At 48.6% G+C, this 18074-nt stretch overlaps 1 protein-coding gene across 10 annotated transcripts in view; it reads left to right on the top strand.

Moving 5' to 3' along the window:
• CACNA1G (calcium voltage-gated channel subunit alpha1 G) overlaps positions 1–18074 on the top strand; it is a 129846-nt gene that overhangs the window by 74888 nt on the left and 36884 nt on the right. For all 10 annotated transcript variants that reach the window (XM_072025594.1, XM_072025595.1, XM_072025597.1 and 7 more), the window contains 5 exons: positions 4263–4363; positions 5455–5578; positions 8618–8686; positions 9560–9744; positions 15976–16102. In XM_072025594.1, coding sequence (XP_071881695.1) covers positions 4263–4363; positions 5455–5578; positions 8618–8686; positions 9560–9744; positions 15976–16102 — 606 coding nt within the window. The remainder of the gene's footprint in view (positions 1–4262; positions 4364–5454; positions 5579–8617; positions 8687–9559; positions 9745–15975; positions 16103–18074) is intronic.

An 18074-nucleotide genomic window follows, 5' to 3' on the forward strand; every position in this document is an offset into this window, starting at 1 on the left:
TCCCCCCAGCAGCTGCCCTTGCATTGGACACCTTGTGATGGGACACGTCCCTCCTGTCCCCCTCCCATCCCACCCATCCCCGCAGCTCCAGCCAGCGCTGACAAGCTGTTGAATAAGATGCGTGGCTTTAATTTTTTATTATGGCCACGGTGGCTGCTTTTAGGGGAAATTAAATGTCTTCTTTCTGCGTGCTGAGGTCTGGCCACGCAGGGTTAGACCAAAGGTCCCTGCCCTTTCCATGGAGCTCTCAGAAGCAAATGCCTAGGGAAAGAATAGACAAAACGGGGTAAATAAAGCGTGCCCCTGCCCGTGGTGCTTCCACACTCGGCAGCTGGGACATCCTCAGCTGGCGGCTGCCTTTCCCCGTGCTCCGAAATATGCACTTACTGCAAATTGCTAAACCAGACGGATCGGAAAATATTGCTTAGATTAGTGAAATGAGTCCCCAGGTTGCGGAGCTTCCCTTTGTGATTGCCTCCCGACGTTCTGGGGGTTTCTTTGCCCCTGTGTGAGCTTTGACAAAGTCAGAAAAAAATGTCATTATTTTTTAAAAGAAAAAAAAATAATATTCAAAACTCCCCTACCACCAGAAGAAGAAAAGAACTCAACTGTTACTCAGATCAAAGCAATCCTAAATATGCCCTTCTGCAACAAAGCTTAACAAGCTCTCCTTGCTGGATGGTTTTGATTGCCTCTGCACAGAAATAAAAGGCGGTGCAAAGGCTTCGTTTGGATCTCTCAGCCTCCCATTATATTAGTGCAGCCCCACTGCCTTCAGAGAGTTGATTCTGAATTTACATTGCTCAGAGGGGCCTGAATCGGGCCCCTGATCTCCCTTCTCCCCAGAAGTACAAAATTAGGGAGGAAAAATCTCTTCTTCGGGGTGTGGATGTAGACAAGGAGCTTCACCGACCTGGCGATCTGCTGCCTGCTTGGGTTTGTGTGGCTGTACCTGAGGTTGGGGATCTGCTGGGGGACCTTTGCTGGCCAGATCTCTGATCCGGGCTGTGTTACAGGTCGCTGCACATGCCAGCTGTAAAATTTCTGTGTGTGCAGAGAGAAGAAAAACTCAAACGCCGAGTGCTCGGAGTGGAAAGCGAGGACAGAGCCAAGTGTCCCCTACTCCCAGGGGCAAAATCCCTATTGCATGTTGCAATCACAGCTCGGATTCACTCCAGCTTTTGCATTTTTTCCTGTGATGTGCAGTCCAGCTGTTCACCCAAACCATCCTAGCCTGCCCCTACTGCATATTTAAAATCAAATAATCAGGTCCCGAGTGCCTCCGTGCAGCTTCAAGCTTGCCTGGAGGTCTGTTGCTGCTCATAGTGCGTTTTTCAACGGTTCCCCCCCATCCTTATAATAAATCTTTTATAAATCTAACCCTTTCCCTGACTCGGAGGAGTGCATCAGTCATCTTTTAATGCCAGCTGCCTTTCACCCTGCCCTCAGAAGTACATTAATATCTGGAAGTCCTAAAAAAAAAGAAGCTATTTAGCAGCAGCTCTCCTTCGCACAGGCTGGGGGGGGCTGTTTGAAGGTGTGGGGTGAAGGCAACATCACAGCCCATCAACGAGCATCACTGCCCCCGGCCCCGTGTGCCCCCGCATCCGGCCCCGTGTTGGTGGGGGGGCTGCTGCTGTGAGCGGCTGGGTTTTGGTGAAGCCACCAGCACCCAAATTAAGGAGTAGTTTTCTTCTTTCCTCCCCCCCCCCATCCCAGTCTTTATTCATCCTGCCCAGGTGTGTTTTATGAACAAATAGATGTGATTTAAACAACATAATTGATATATTGCTTCGAACATAATGCGGGCTTAAGCAGCAATCAGGCTGATTGTGCGCGGCTGATGTGTGTCTGGACCTTGCAGAGAAAGCGTTTGATGGGACTTGGGCTGGAAGAGCTCGCTTTTTATTTCGCAAATATCTTACATTTGGCTCAAATTACCCAACTGGGCTGTTTCACTAGTGGAAATCTGGAGTAATTCCTTTGACTTTAGATTTATGCGGATGTACCGGAGGACAGCACTCAGCCCTGGACAAAGCAGCCAAGCTGCAGCCACGGCTGCCCTCGCGTTGACACACTGAATAGGGACGCGATGGAAGATCGCTTTCTGCCTTTGTTATCTGATTTAGCCCATGAACTCGGAGCTGCAACAATTAGACAAACCCCAAAATATCTTTGGCATTAAAATTGGACAAAAGGAATATAAAGAAGCATTCTGTGCTGCTGACGCATTACCATTCACTACAAATCCCCATGATAAATACCAGAACTGCTTTGAATAATAGATACTTCTGGAAACCTTCCAGCTCGCAAAATGAACTGGACCGAGCTGCAGCTATTACTCCACGTCCAGAGGCTGGGGTAGCAATCACTGCTTTTGCTGCAACTTTGAACAGACACACGATTTTATCCTTTTATTTTTTTTTTTCTACCTTTGTTAACTCTTGGATAATTTAACAGTCTAGGCTGCTAGGAGGGATAACACATCCCCAGGATGCATGCTCTATTAAATACAGCTTAGAGTGAAGGGAGCACTTCTGATTCCTTGCCTGGAGTTGGAAAAGGAATGTGAAAACAGCCAAGATGTGGCCAAAACCTACTGGTGTGCCATGGCCTGGGGCGTGTGTGCGTAGAAGGGGAGGGAAGGATGGACAACCAAAGGAGAGGGGCAGAAAAACCCAGCTTTTTTGTTATGCAGGCTTCTCTTGTAATTTTCACAAGGTTGTTTTCATTTTTTGAAGGGTTCAGGTTATCACCAAGTGCTTTCATTAAGATGGGCACTACACTAGCTATTACCCATCGCTAATGAGACCCCTGGCTGAGTACATGTAGGAGCAGAAAGCATTTCCTCCATTCCACTCAATTACCCTAACAAATCCCATTTTTACAGTCCAGAGTACCTCAAATTGCTAACAGTTTGGCTCAAAATGAGCACAGAATCCCCCCTTCCCCGTTCTGAAGATGAAATGCGTACAAGTGCCTGAGCCTTGCGGTTCACCCTGCTCCTTGGGCACCAGCGGCAGTTCCTGCTCTGTGCTTCGCGGCGCCGTTCCCAAACACCTGCAAAATAATCTTCCAGGAGCCCTGCAGCCGCGTTCCCACACCTGTGCAGATTCAGGCCCATGTGGCAGTGAGGAAATAAGGGTAATGAGTGAGTGAGAATTCATTTTTATTTGTCTGCCAACGCGAAGCACTGCGGTGACGTTGCCCACACTGGTCTGCGGGTTTGTCTCCCGGTGCTTCGATTGGAAAGGGCTGAGGAAGCCCTGGTGTGATGGGTGAGGAGTTTGGCTGGGGAACCGGGTGCTGGGTGGCTTCTGCTGGTGGTGCCTGAGTTCACAGCACTGTCAGGATAATTTTCTTAAAAATCCTGGCCTCCCTTTGGAGATCTGTGGCTGAGAATTCAAGGAGACCTAATCGAGAGGCTGTCACAGCTGGGACAAGGCTTCTTCCCCTTGGCACTGAGATTTTTGTGTCTTTACTTGACCTGCTGGCCACAGCACTACAATCTGCCCTCCTGGCCTTAAATAACCTGGTAGTCTAACACATACGTGTGCATGGCTGAGGATGTGCTGTGGTTTCAAGTAGGAATTAATTCGGGGGAGTTGGAAGGCCCGTGCTCATCCAGGAGGTCAGGCTGGCCACGATGTTCCCTTCTGGCTTCATAATCTGCTGTCTAATCTGTTCATGCCGAATGAGAGGCAGATGCTTGCCATCATGTTCCTGGACTGAAACGCAGGTCCCAAATGGCTTCTTTGGCTTTCCAGTGGTGCACAGCCACAGGGCTTGACCCAGCAAGCAGCAGGAATCCCTCCCTCTGTTGCTGTTATAGCTTTTGACATAGGCATTATACATAATTTAAAAAACAAACAAACAAAAAACAACTCAGAAGATTCAGGTAAGCGTCTGTCAAGAATCTGGAGGGTCTGTGGCTGATCTGAGCAGGTTATTTCTCCTCTGGGACAGAAGATTAACTTACCAAGTCCATCCTGTTGGCTAGCCGTGTGCTGGAGGAAGGTACCATGAGCAAGGTGAGGCCCCATGAGCTCTCAGCACCAGCACAGCCCTCACCCGGCCTCTGGAGCTCCATCCCCTGAAGGTCTTTTGGGGAAAGATCATTTTCCTTTGGCTTTACTGAGTACCTGGGGATATTTGTTTAGTGAAAAATGGCCCGGAATCCTTTGCTTGGGAGCTTTGGGGGTTTTAACTGTTCTCTCTGCTTTTCCCTCCTGTTCCGTCTCTGCTGTAAATTTTCCTCGTAGAGCAAAAGGGACCGTGTGAAGGCTTGGATCCGGGCACGTCTTCCTGCCTGCTGCAGAGAGAGAGACTCCTGGTCCATCTACATCTTTGCTCCTCACTCAAGGTAAGGCTGCTGACATAGCAGCAGGATGCCTGGCGTGGGTGTCCCCGCTGCGATGGCTCACCACCCGTGTCCCCTCGGCGGTCCCTACACCACAGGGTGCTCTGGGGCAGGCACAGCCCTGGCATGGGCGAGTTTGGTGGTGGTCTGCAGCCTGGGCATGGCAAGGGCTTTGTCACTGATGCCAGCGCTCTGTACGTTTTTTATTCAGTGGAGCAAAGAGACTTGGAAATGAGGGGGAAAGGATCTGCATTAAGCAGAAAAATCTAGTTTTGCACCTGGTGCACATGTACAACACAGCAAAGCGCCCTCCTTCACCTGCTAAACCTCCCCTCAGCCCCGACTTTTGTCCTCCCCTCCCTTCCTCCCTCTCCCACCAGCCCCATAAATCTGCCCTCTCCTTACCCCAGTGCTGCCCTTCCCAAAGCCCGGCCATGGGACAATTGGGCTCCAGGCTCTCGTTCTTCCTCTGGACATTAACCCACGCTTAACGAGGGTTTCCCACCTTTGAGCTGGTGGGCCCTGGACAGCATTCGAGTTCATTCATAGCAAGATTAGAGAGATTTTCAGAAACAGACTTAGGGGAATGTAATACGGCATTATAAATCCCGGGTCAGTGTACAGCCATCTGTCACAATAAATAGCTTCTGTCTCTTTGTTCTGTGTTCACTCAACCCCTACACGCTTGCTGGAGGTATTTCTTCCTTTATTTAAGTTAAACCTGAACTCTGCGGACCAGGCAGGGGCCAGATCCACACCTGGCTGCCTGTCCAAGCTGGGGAAGCAGCTGCTCCACTCCGAGTGGAGCAGATTCCTCTCTGGCTTTAACCGGGGCTTGAAGTTTGTGGCCCAAATTTGGCATCGAACTTTGTAGCTCGGGTCCTTTTTTATTCCTACCCAGATCTGCCTGCAGCATGGGGCTCTGCCAGGGAGGGGGTTGCAAGACTGTGGCTCATCTGCTGTGCAAACAGGGTGCTCGATTCCCCGGCCGTGCTTCGGCTGCTGCGCAGGCGGGAGCGTGTTCGTCCCCAACCAGCCGAGCATTAACAGCTAGTCTGTGTGTTGTCTTTTTTTTTTTCCCTCTTCCTTGGCAGATTCCGTCTGATGTGCAATAAAATCATCACGCACAAGATGTTTGATCATATCGTCCTGGTGATCATCTTCCTCAACTGCATTACCATTGCCATGGAACGACCCAAAATCGAGCCTCACAGCGCTGTGAGTTTGAGGTTAATGTTTTCAGTGCTCCAGGCTGGCGTGTTCCTCGTGCAGCCAGCTCATGTGGCTTGCACCCCACCGCCGTGCATTTGGGCTCTCTCTTTTCCTTTTTTAAATGGGAAGCTGCCAGCATATGTGTTGAATTAAGTACAGTGTTTACCGGGGTAATGCTGTCCCAGGAAAGGCTTTTCACCATCCCCTGCTCCGTGCGCAGGGGCTGCTGCTCCCAGCTCTCTTGGTCCCTCTCCAGAGTCCGTTCAAAGAACGAGAGCAGAGCTCATGGTCTGCCACATACCGAGGCTCCCCTAATAATAGCCCATTTCTGCAAGTCTGATCGAGGTCTGAATTCGTGGCATAAGCATGGCATCTGTCTCGGTTTCCTTCTCTGATCAACCTTCAAACACTTTTCCTCTCTCAGCACAATATTCGTTTCATCCATCTGTTGTTCACGGGCACGTATGTATGGTGCGAAGCGAATGGGGGAAACTGTTCATTTCATACTTTTCTCTCCCTTTTGTCTGTGATCTTTGTTGTGACACAAGCAAAACCGAATTGATATGTGCACCGTAATTCCATTTCCCTGAACCATTTTGCTTTAATTGACTGTGTAATGATTTTGCAAACCAGACCCTCACAGCACCACCTTCCATCAATCAGGGGGGTAGGATCATCCGGTTGCTCTTTTATTTTAGCATAGGTTGCGGCTGAGATATATGCTGAGCTCTTGCTGATGTATTGCAAAAGACTGCTCATATCGCAATCGTATAGAATCCTGTTTTGTTGTCGTAGGCGTGTCAGGCTGTTCATTTTCATGGATCTTCAATGTTAGACCTTAAAACTGGAGTCGTGGCTGCTCTCTGCCTATTTTAAGCTTTCCCTAGTAGTCCTCCTTACTGAATTAGTTTGCCCGGAGGTTCTTCCCCTAAATCCACTTTTTTTTTTTTCCTCTTTTGATTATTGTGCAGCCATGGAGCACCAACTCACAGCTGTGAGACAAGAGCAGGACTCCCTGCCAGCCAATCTAGCAAGAGGAAATCACCCTGCTGTTCCCCAAATGGGACACCCTTGAGATCCTAAATGCTTCCTTGGAGCCCCTTGCTGTGTCCTTTGAGAGCCACCATTCACCAGGGCTGGCTCTGAAAGGAACAGAACCTGCATGGAGATGAAGGGAGCGGTGTGACATGCAGTCAGAGGAGCCCATGGCATGGAGCACAAAACAGCATTGCTGCCTGTATAAGAGAGGGAGGACGAGCTGTGGTGTCCCCAGGCACTGGCGGAGTGCAGAGAGGAAAGGGGACAGGGACCAGTGTGAGGCTCCTCAGCATCAGGTTGTAGCCAAGGGACCCGAACTGGGTCACCTGGGGCAGGAGCTGAGCTGAGCCGTGGTCTGGGAGCAGCAGAGAGGAGCAGGGGGATGCTGATGCTGAGCAGAGGCAGCCAGGAGGAGTGCCCAGCCCCTGCCCGCACTGATGGAGCTTTCATCTGGAAATGGAGAGAGTTAGTTTAGCTTGAGTTGTTTAAAATAATTGTACTTGGCTTCCCCGAGCTGTGGATTTTCTAGCTTGCTCAAGCGAGTTCTCTTTCCCTGCCCCAGTTTCAGCTGGCTTATCGGAACAGGGGATGCTGTTGCTAGCCAACACGCGCTCCCCATTTCAGAGAGCGCGACATGGGCCGTGGAGATTATCCTTCAAAATAGCCCCACGCTTGCCAGAGAGGAATGTAATATCCTCAGTCTCCTCCATGCTATTGCTGTTTTATCTCCAGCACCACAAGCAGGTCCCTACCCTCTTCCTCCCTCACACCGCCTCGCCCTCGCAGCCGTCTTTTGTGTGGCAGTCAGCGGGCGGCCGGAGATGTTCCCTATCACAGCTCCTGCAATCACAGTGCAGGCCTAGCACCTAATTAATTATGGGCCCAGGATGGAAACAAGCTACTCTGTGGTTCCTGAGTCACTTTCAGTAAATCATGATCTGGCAAGCGAGAGAGTTGCCAAGGTGTTTTGTCTTGTTTAAATTGCATCTCATTTTGAGTGAGAGATCTGCATCTCTTACAGGACTGCTCTGTAGAGAGCAGCAGAAATAAATCCAAAATTGTCATTAGCAGAACCAGGGCCAGTTCAATTGTACACACACGTGTATACATGCGCACTCCCCACCTTTCCTCCAGCTTCCACTGTCTGCCATCCATTTCTCAGCACAGGCAGTCAGAGATTGCTTAGGGATTAGGGAAAAGTGTAATTTATTTAATGGTCATCATTAAAAAAGAAAGGTTTCTGCTAACTACAGATAGGGAACCGGTCCATGGCCTCATCTGTAATCGCTAGCTGCTGTTTCAGAACAGTGGCAGTGAGGACTGCATGGTCTGGTGGATAGCACAGGGGATGGAGAGATGAGACCGCCGGGCTTCGTGCCCAGGTCTTGCCTGTGGCTTTGGGCGAGTGATTCACCCTTCTGGGGACAGGTCTCAGCTGGCACCAACCCCTGGAGCTTCTCGGCTTCGGTGGAGCAGTGACAGCTCATGCCAGCTGTGCTCTGGCCTCCCGTGGGTCCCGCTCGCCCGGCAGCACAGCCGCTCCAATATTGACTTAATTTACTGGGGAATTGGGAGCTCGGTGATATTTGCGCTGCACGGCGGCAGCCGCAGGTGAGGGGCAGGGAGAGATGTGCCAAGGGTGTGAGATGGCTGGGTGTCTGCTGGGGGACATCCAGAGGCCTGAGGGGCAGCCAGAGGCCTAGGGGATGGACAGCCGGGGGCCTGGGGGACAGCGGGCGGCCTGGGGGCTGCCGTGGTGCTGGTGGAGGGGCCGGTGCTGCGCCGCTGCCCCTCTCCATGGTGCTGACACAGCCTGGCCGCCCGCAGCGAGGTTGTCTAAATATTTGGATTTCCCCGCTCCGCGAGCAAACAGGCCGAGGCCTGGTTCAGCACAGAAGCTGCAGAGCAGTCAGCAGCCGCACAAATGTGCGCAGGGAGGCGTAGAGCTGCGGAAAGCGAGACGTAAAATGTTGTCCCTTGTTTTTCTTTCTTTTTTTTTTTTTATAGGAACGGATTTTCCTAACGCTCTCTAACTACATCTTCACGGTTATCTTCCTGACTGAGATGACAGTTAAGGTAAATGAAGCTGGAGGATGTGTGTCTGTGTTATATCAGTGATATTTTATTACATTGGGCTTGCAAAACTTCCAGGTCTACCAGTGATGAGCGAGGTGAATATTTTCCCCTTCTGAATCATATTCAAATACCCACCACACGCCTTATTCTGAGCACGTTTTACATCAGAACAATTTCACTGAAGTTGCTCTTGATTTACACCATTATATGAGCAATGGGATGCTTCAATTCAGCAATCCTTCCCTATTCAGCAAAGCTCTTGAGCACATGCTTAACTTCAGCCATGCATGGAAGTCCCATTGTCTTCAACAGCCCATTGTCCTCAACAACCTAAGCAGCTATGTGCTTTCCTGAGGAGGAAGATACTTAAGCACATTGAAATTCTTTGCTGGGTTTGAGGCAGGAGGCTCAGAAACCCACTGCTGTAAATCTCTCTTGTGTAATTCATAATGATCTCACAGAACAATTGCTCTCTCTATGGAAAGTTTCTCTAGTTTCTGTATTTGCAAAGCTTGTAACTGATTGCTGTGGGTCAGCCGCTCTGAACCTTTACTCCAGGAGTCTATAGAAATAAAACACAATCAAACTTTTTATGCCAGATCTAAACATGTTAGAAACACTTCTGTGCAGCTAGGCTTAGTTGCATTTAAAATACATCAGCTGCCAGGGACAATCTGGGATGTATCTGCAGAGTTATTTTACAGTCCTTGCAATATACCACTTTGCTGATTTGTCTCATTAGGCTTCTATACTGGGAAGCAAATGGACTCACAGACTTGTATCTGTAAATAATGCACTCTCAGCAGGCTGCTAACTGGAGAAAACATATTGGATGCAATAGTCCTAATTTGTTGCAACTTGTTGTCCGGGCAGGTGGTGGCACTAGGCTTGTGTTTTGGGGAGAAAGCCTACTTGAAAAGCAGCTGGAACGTGCTGGATGGGGTGCTGGTTCTCATCTCGGTCATCGACATCCTGGTCTCGATGGTGTCCGACAGCGGCACGAAGATCCTGGGGATGCTGAGGGTTCTGAGACTGCTGAGGACGTTGCGGCCCTTAAGGTAAGCAGAGGATGGGGAAGACCGAAAAGTGCGTGCCCAAGGGGTTGCTGAGCCACTGCTGCAAAGCAGCAGCACTCGTGCAAGGGAAGGGGCAGGCGAGACAAGGGCACGGCGTGTTGTGCCCAGCCTCCTGCTGCTCCCCAGACAATGAGTGGCCGTGGGTCCCGCCGAGCCGCAAGGGGCTCCGGGCACTCGGGCACTCGCTGAGTTTTGGGACCAGCCCCAAGTGCAGTAGTAAACTGATCAATGCCTCTCTTGCTCATTAAAACACACATCCCCTGCTATTTGTGTTCTCATTTGCTCTGTGTAAAGTGCAGCTTAACAGCTTCTTCTCCCCCTTTCCTTCAGGCAGTCAATGGCTTTTGTAACAAAGAAGGAAATTAGTAGCAGGTGGCAGATCATTTTTAAGGAAGCAGAGACTAAACTGTTGCTTAACCTAGAATGCAAAGAAGCCTTTTCCCCTCCGTTCCCCATTAATTTTAAGGAGATACTTGTTTTATATATTGCCCCGACAAGCTGCAAGCAGTTGTCCTTCTGACTCGCTCCCCCAGCGCTGGCAGCAGGCACTATCCCATGCCTTGGGGCAGGCGCCCCTTGGGCAAGAACCTGCCCCAGGAGCAGCACCGTTTGGTCCCATACTCCAAGGCAAGAAGGTTTCCCATGCTAAATGCAGTCCCTCTTTAATGCCATTGTTGCTGCTCTTGTTATGCAGCAGCTAATAAACCTTCCTGCTCAAAGCATCTTTGTGTGCCTGTCATATCGTACTGCTGCTTCCTTCATGAAAGGTTCTCTTTGAGTCAGGATTTTCTCTTTCAGGACAACAACAACAACAAAAAAAGGACTCTGCTTCTGACAGAGGATGTTGTTTTACTACCCTTGTGTGAATAATAAGTCTAAATAACAATAGCCATGACCATACATTATGTATCTTTCAAATATTCTTAACAGCTTTGAAAGAGTGTCTGTTAAATTGGGCAATGTGTATGTTGTGCTTGGAGAGTTTTAGGACATGAGCTGCTTTAATCATTTTTATCTGGACAGATCTCCTGTTGGTGTGGTTCATCTCTCTGGCCACACAACTAGGCTGTCTTCCTATGTGACTCCAGTTCAGAATTTCTTCTCTTCAGGTGTCCCCCAGCATCTCCATGTCAACTGTTGTTTCTGGGGGGAGTTTCTGCCAGATTTCTGGTTTGTTGGATCTGTTCTGCTCTTCTGTTTAGACTGATTTTTGACTCACATTAAGAAAACTTGCAAAATAATCAGGCTATCTCAGAATAAAACAAGGATCGTTTTCCTGTCTCTGAGCTGCAGAATGCAAGTTCCTCTCTGGAGGTGGTGTGGTTAAATCGGATCTAGAGGGAGATGTTTGTGTTGTGCTGAGCCCTGCTAGGGTCGCTGTCTGACCCTAACGCCTGTGTGCTGCCTTGCCAGGACTTGAGGCTTCATTTGCTGGTCTTTCCCTGCAGTCACCTATGTGCATGAGTAGTCTGCAGTTATGGGGAATAAACCGTGGAGTAGCTGCAGGGCGGAGGAAGACCTGCCATCTGGAGCATGTGCAGGATTAGGTCCTTCCATTGCTATTCCATTCCTGTTGGCATTCAATATGATTTCTCAAGAGTGTCTGAATGTTTTCAGCCAACACACTGCTTTATACTACAAAGGAAATGCAAAAAGACAGCAACAAGCCCATTCCCTAAATATGTTCACAATCAGTTCTATTCCCCTGTAATTTGATTTGTAGGAAATGAAAAAGCAGCCATCAAACCGGGGACTTTTCACTAAGTCGTAAATCTCCGCCTGTGGAAACCCATCTGCCTCGGCGATGTGCATCCGGGCTGTCCCGCTCCGCCGCAGGTCTCCGTGTCCCTGCCATGATCCCAGGCTGGATCGGTGCAGGACGGCAGCAGGATTGTGCATGCCGTGGCCCTAGTCCCCATATCAAGGTCAAGTCACTGGTTTTCTTTTCCAAGCAGCATCTCGTGCCCACCACTGGGGGATGGAGCTGGCCGCCCGCTGCCCTCCCATCCTGCAGGCACCTGGGGATGGTGATGCAGGGAGGGCACTGTCAGTGAGCAGCCACAGCTCTCACCCCGGTCTTGAGGGCAGGGACAGCCCTCATTGCCTCTACGTTGGTTTTTCTGGTTGATAACTGGAAGGGGTTCTTCTTGCAGAAAGACCTCCCTTGTTCTGTCGCTTGTTTTTTTCCCGTGCAAACAACCCTGCTGCTTTATGCAGCACACGGAGCCACACATGCTTGTGCCATTTGCACAGGCATAAAAAAGCTCTGGCCTGCGTGCCAATCACTGGCTTTTGATTGCATGATTGATTATCAGCCTCCAAATTGAATCCATGAGCATTCAAGCCCAGCTTTATGACCAAAATTCCAAAAATATATTCACAAAGGAGTGACATTTAAAGATGTTTCCATGACCCTCTGATGTTTCAGCCAGTAGAGGGATTGCTTATACAATAACATTCCTTCCTAATGCGTTCAACCTGCTCTTGTTGGGATCAAGTGTTGTAGCTTAAGATACAAGAGAAATCAAGATTGAAAATGTATTCAGAATTAATTTGGTTGGACTTCAGTGCTGTTTTACTCTCTGCAGCGCCTGGGCTTTGCCTTTCAAAACAGATGGATAAATTATTCACTCTTCATACCATTGCGGTATGAAACAGTCATTTCATAGACTCACTTCTCCCTGTCATATTATCACCTTTTGCTTTTTTTTTTTTTTTTTAATCTGTGGAGGAAGGCCTTCATTAATGTTGATCTGCTACTTCATCTAAGTGCTCCTTCTTCATCTGAGTGCTCTAATCAGACCAGCAGGCTTAACGTTAGGAAATGTGATCCAGCTGGGGTGAGGCTGGCAGTGGTTTTGGAGTGTCTCACACAAGAGGTTTGACAGCATTGTGAACGCTGAGACCAGCAGAACCAGGAGGAGCTCGAGGGATTAGCATTTCTTCACAACGAACAAAAAAAAACGGTCTAACTTCAATTTCCCTATTTGTCATACACTTAATGCAGATGGGAATTGCCCTGAATGCAACATCAGCGAGTCTCCGGCTCTGGCACGTCCGGAGGGCTCCAAATCAGCTGGATCCTTCAGCAACAAATTGCAGGAGTGGCGGATCAGACAGGATGAGTCTGCAAGCCTGATATCAGCAGGATCTCGGGCAATATTGATGAGGCACAGGGATGCTGTCTGTTGACATATTGGAGCTGACACTAATAATCTGGAAATGCTGAGGATTTCATTGGCACTTCTGAGAGAGTTATCAGACTCTCAAGAGAGACAGCAGGAGACTTTGCACGGACTTGCCTCGACATTGGATCAGGCCCTTAGTTTGAGGCAGCTCCAAGGTCTGAAGGTTTTCATTAGTAAGAACTATCATTTTTCAAAAATCTTTTCAAAGTCTTCTCTCTCCGTAGGGCTGGAAACAGCATTGGCATGGAGCTAGACTGGTGGCAGCTTTTACCCTCATGCATTCTCATTTGAGGAATTCCCTGGTTGATCAAATCTCTGAAAGCAGCCAAATGCTGCAGTTCTTCAGCCCTTTTTTCTCAATACACGCAACTTTGCTAAGTCAGATGAGAAACCTCCTATTTTCTATCTCTGTTGGATACCAAATAGTATACCACAGGGGAAATCACTTTATTATTTCTAGGATAGGTTTCGTTAATAACCGTTGGAGAAAATTATCAGCTTTAGATTCTGGAGGCTAAATTTCTTCCTTGCTCCCCCAAATTTAAGGATGCTCCAGTAGCTAGACCACAGGCCTTCAATTTACAAAGCCTGACTTCCGTTCCATCTTGCATAACTGCGGGCAAAATACCTAAGCCAAGATCCCGGTATGCCTAATTTCTACTGAAATCATTGGACATGAAGTGCCCGCAGAACTCTGGGAGCATATCCATGATCCTCCCGTGCCTCAGTTTCCCATCTGTCGTTTGGCAGTTGTAATATATCACCAAGGATAGTGCAAGGGTAATCTGTGAAGGACCATCTGAGGATCCCAAAGTTTGGGATTCAAGCTCAGACTGCCTGGCCCTGTATGCTGACGTGGACTGAGAGGAGTCCTTGCCCTGCAGACATTGCCTGCTGGGCTGGATGAGCCACCCCATTGAATCAGGCACAGCTCTCAGCCTCGGTGCAGGTGTGACATGACAGCAGCAGCGTAATTGCCCCAGCCTGGAGCAGTTCTTGTAGACAGCATTGGCAGCCCACACCAACTGGTCTCTGCACTGCCACGGCTGCATGGGCTCCACGCCATCCCCTGGAGCACCTCAGCCTCGAGCTGCTTCTCTCTCTGAGCCTTTTATAAGCCCTTCTCCCGCAGCTCAATTCCTAAAATACCCCCGGTCTGAGCATCAGGAAAGCTGAGGTGTCCGAAATAAGGAGCCACACCAGCTACCTGGAAGAGACACCCAGCGTGAGTAATAGAAGCATCTGCCTTTTGTGTTTCACTGGTAAGGGAGTGGATAAAAATATCACCATCTGTTTCTTTTTTAAGAGGATAATTGATGATTTACCCTTGACATTTTGAGTAAATATTTAACCAGAAAAAAGGGAAATAATTTTTAGGTTTTCAGGATACTGTTTAAAGCCAAGAGGCTTTGAAAGAACCGGTGCCTGTGCGCTGAGCGCCGCAGTTTGCTCGAGCTGTGGGCTCTGGGGCAGGAGAGGGCTCGTGCAGGCTTGGCTGTGGTCCCAGCCCGGGTCAGGCAAGCACACGCTCAGGCCATGCATGTCGGGCATGTGGACGTGTCCATGGGGACCTCTGCTGGGAGCACCAGAGACCAGAAAGGGGGAGAGAGGAGAAGAAATTGGATTTTCTCCAGACAACAGAACTCCAAGCTGTGCTTCAGGCGGGGCAGCTGGGTTTGGGGCCAAACGGCAGAGGCGGTGAGAAGACTTGATGGCAAAAGAGAGAACCAGGCAGAAACAAGAAGGTGGGGAAGTTTGTGGCACTTTTGAGTGCCAAGTGTTCAGAGGAGCCACCAGCCTGTACCCAGGAGCACACAGGCGCTTCCCCCCATCAGGCTGACGCAGCAGACAGCTATTTCTGCTCCGGGAGAGCACAGCTTCTGTGGCATCAGTACAAGCTGATTTACAGAGCTAGTGAAATGCTTAACTCCAGTTGGCATCAAGAGGGGGGAGGTGTGCAACCTCTTCAGATGGCTTTGTCAGTCCCCCAGCTCTCCACCTTCATGTCTGTGATCCTGAATACCGTGTTCATCCTGCCCAGCATGGGGAGATGGCTTCTGTAACACTCACAAGCTTTGCCCTTTCATCATAATATTGTCTTTGAGAGTATAGTACAGTTTCTCCTCTTTTATACGTATATTCTAACAAGCTTCTCTGGTGATGTGCTCATTATTCTCCCCCAACCTTTCCATATAAGCTAATCCTCTGTTAGGAGATTCTGTGCAGTACCAGTCAGAGAGGAACTACAAAAATGAGGTGAGATTCCTGCAGTCCCGCTGGTGAAGTTCCACCTGGATGACAGCACTGGTTCTGTAGCTGGGGTTGTACAGCAGGTATAAAGCTGAGGCTGGTGGAACCAAGGGGCAGCTCAGGTCTCTACGTAGCAGCACTGTGGGTGCACACACAGACACCTGCTTCACTTCTCCAGGCTGAAACAGGGAAATCAAGAGCCTTGCCTAAAACCACACAGGAGTGCACTCTGGGAGGACTCTGCAGTCCTGGACGTGCTACAGACATAAAGGGGTGTGCTTGTGGATGAACTGAAACAAGAGGCAGCTTCCCAGGGAAGCTGTGATCAAGTCTGGAAACTAGAGAGCTCTTTGGGCCAATTAATAGGAACAGGAAAATGCCAAGCCTTAAATACGGTGTAATGAGTGGCAACTAGAAGAAGTTGATCAGGAGATGGATCAAGGATAGACAGCAGGTTAGATAAAAATCATCATTCTGAGTTTAAACAACGTGGGGCTAGCCTATACATCTTCCTTTCCTCAACTGACCTTCCTGGTCTGTCTCTTCTCTCGTGGCTGCTTTACCTCTCTTCTTTCATGCAAGGTTGTATGATAGGCAGAGAGCCCTTTCCCTCAAACACTCAACAATCTCACAGGTTCTCTCATCATGTTTTTTTTGAGTTATTTGCCATTCTTAAGAAATCTCTAATGCTGTCTTTTCCACAGGTCTTCTGTTCTGGGGGGAGGCAGAACTGGGTGGATCAGGACTAACATTTTGTGCTTACTTGCCCTCGCAGAGTCATTAGTCGAGCCCAAGGACTGAAGCTGGTGGTGGAGACTCTCATGTCATCCCTAAAGCCCATTGGGAACATCGTGGTCATCTGCTGCGCCTTTTTCATTATCTTTGGGATCCTGGGAGTTCAGGTGAGTCCCTTGTATGCCTCGGCACCAAGACAGAAAGTGTAGCAGGCCACAAGTGGCCCCACAGCTTGGTATCAGTAGCAGCACGTGCCCTTTCTGAAGCCAAACCCATGGGGCTGTTCTGTCTTCCTGGGGAATTCTTCCTTCCAGCGAGGAGGAGGCACATTTCCCATTACTGGTCACCCATTAAAAACTCTCTGATTACAGCCTATGTGTGTCACTAGCTGTAGCTGAAGTAGCAGCGGTTACAGCCAGTTATTGAGGTTGGCTTTGCCTCTTCCTGGCTTTGTCAAGGTCTTGCAGCCGGCTCTAGAAACGTGTGCTGGTTTTGAATGCCTCACTCTGCTGCAGCTAACAGCCCCGAATGACTCAGACCCAAGGGCTTTTGCAGCTCTCGGTCCACACCTCAGCAGGACCGCGTGGCCTTTCCAGTGCTCTCAAAACACGATTATTCCTGACTTTCCAGTCTTGGCTGTGTGTCACTTGATGTGTTGAACTTTCTTGAAGCTTCCCTATTGCATGCAGTGGTACAAAAGCTGATGTGATGACCCCCTTGGAGGCACAGAATGGGCTTTCTTCATCCTTTCCCCACCACAAGGACTTTTGCTCTGCCTCCAGCAGGACATAAATCAAGCTATTTCGCCACTTTCTTCCCCTGGCCACACCACAGAAAGGTCAGGCTCGAGGCACCACATGTACTGCCAGAAAAACTCTGCTCGGGAAACTGTTAAATCCCATTCCTGTTCAGTCTGTGAGATAACGTGGGGACATCTCCCCTCCACCTTTCTTCTAGGTTTAAAGCAATAGGGAAATTGAAACTCTCAAGGATGAAATCTTAAGTTTGTAAACTCCAGAGAGACCTTGACCTGGAGATTCATTCAGGTTCTGACAGTTTGTATAACTGAAAGCTTGCAGAAATAGAAATTTCTGAGTCTGCTTCCTGCTGGCACTGCTAGCAATATCCTCAGTCCCAGGAGTGCAGGAACCCAGGGGAAAAAGTGGCAGAGTTTCCAATGCGATTGGTTTCTCATTAACTGAGAAGAAGAGATTGTTCCGTATAAATATTCTGACATAACACTTATTTCTCTCTGAAGTTTATCTGATCTGTCATGACCAGCTTTGGAAAGCAGTTCTGTTTTGCTTTGTTTTTGGAAAGGTGTCTTATATAATATTTTATACTAATATACAGTTTAAATAATAAATACAGCATTGAAAATAAACAGAGGAAAAAATCGTGCCATCCATAACCATCACAGCAGCTAGATTGGCTGAGTGTTACAGCACAACAACATCCATCCATTATACTAAACAGATTCATAAACCAAAGCATATCCCATAAAACAATATAAAACTCAGACACAGGAAAATTTATGCCAAACAACAAAACTTGCAGTATGCTCTCTGAATTTCTTCCCTGCTAATTGTGATTGCTTCCCCTAGTGACTTGCAGTCTTCTGTTAAATTGTCATGACTATCGATGTGCTTAAGTGGTAGACACAAGCAAGACTGAGCCTGTATTCAGGAAGCAAAATTCTCTGTTAATATTTATGTCTAATTAGGTGTAAGATGAAGGATGTAACTATTTCTATAAAAAGACGATCTCTCAAAATTACAGTTGGTTTTCCCACGTAAATATAAGCAGAAGATCAAACTACAGTTAATTTATTTCTTATGCTACAAAAATCTAGGCTTCCAAGCTTCTAATGGTGTTTCCTCTTAGCAAGACTCCTTTTGTTGTGCCGCTTGTCCACATGTGGCTAGGCATCATCGGACACGAGAAACAGCTTGATAAACAAGCACACTGCAAAAACGCTTGGTCTTTCACTTTCAGAAATGCTGGAATCCATAGCTCCAACTGAAGCACAGCCAGCGAGCAGCACTTTTACAAATTGGGCTTTCTGCTTCCAAACCCAGTTAGTAGCTGTGTTACTGCTCCCATCTGACGGGCATTACAGTCCAGCTCCAGAAGAAATTG

The sequence above is a fragment of the Anas platyrhynchos genome, chromosome 19 (assembly GCF_047663525.1).
Source record: "Anas platyrhynchos isolate ZD024472 breed Pekin duck chromosome 19, IASCAAS_PekinDuck_T2T, whole genome shotgun sequence".
Taxonomy (NCBI): Eukaryota; Metazoa; Chordata; class Aves; order Anseriformes; family Anatidae; genus Anas; species Anas platyrhynchos.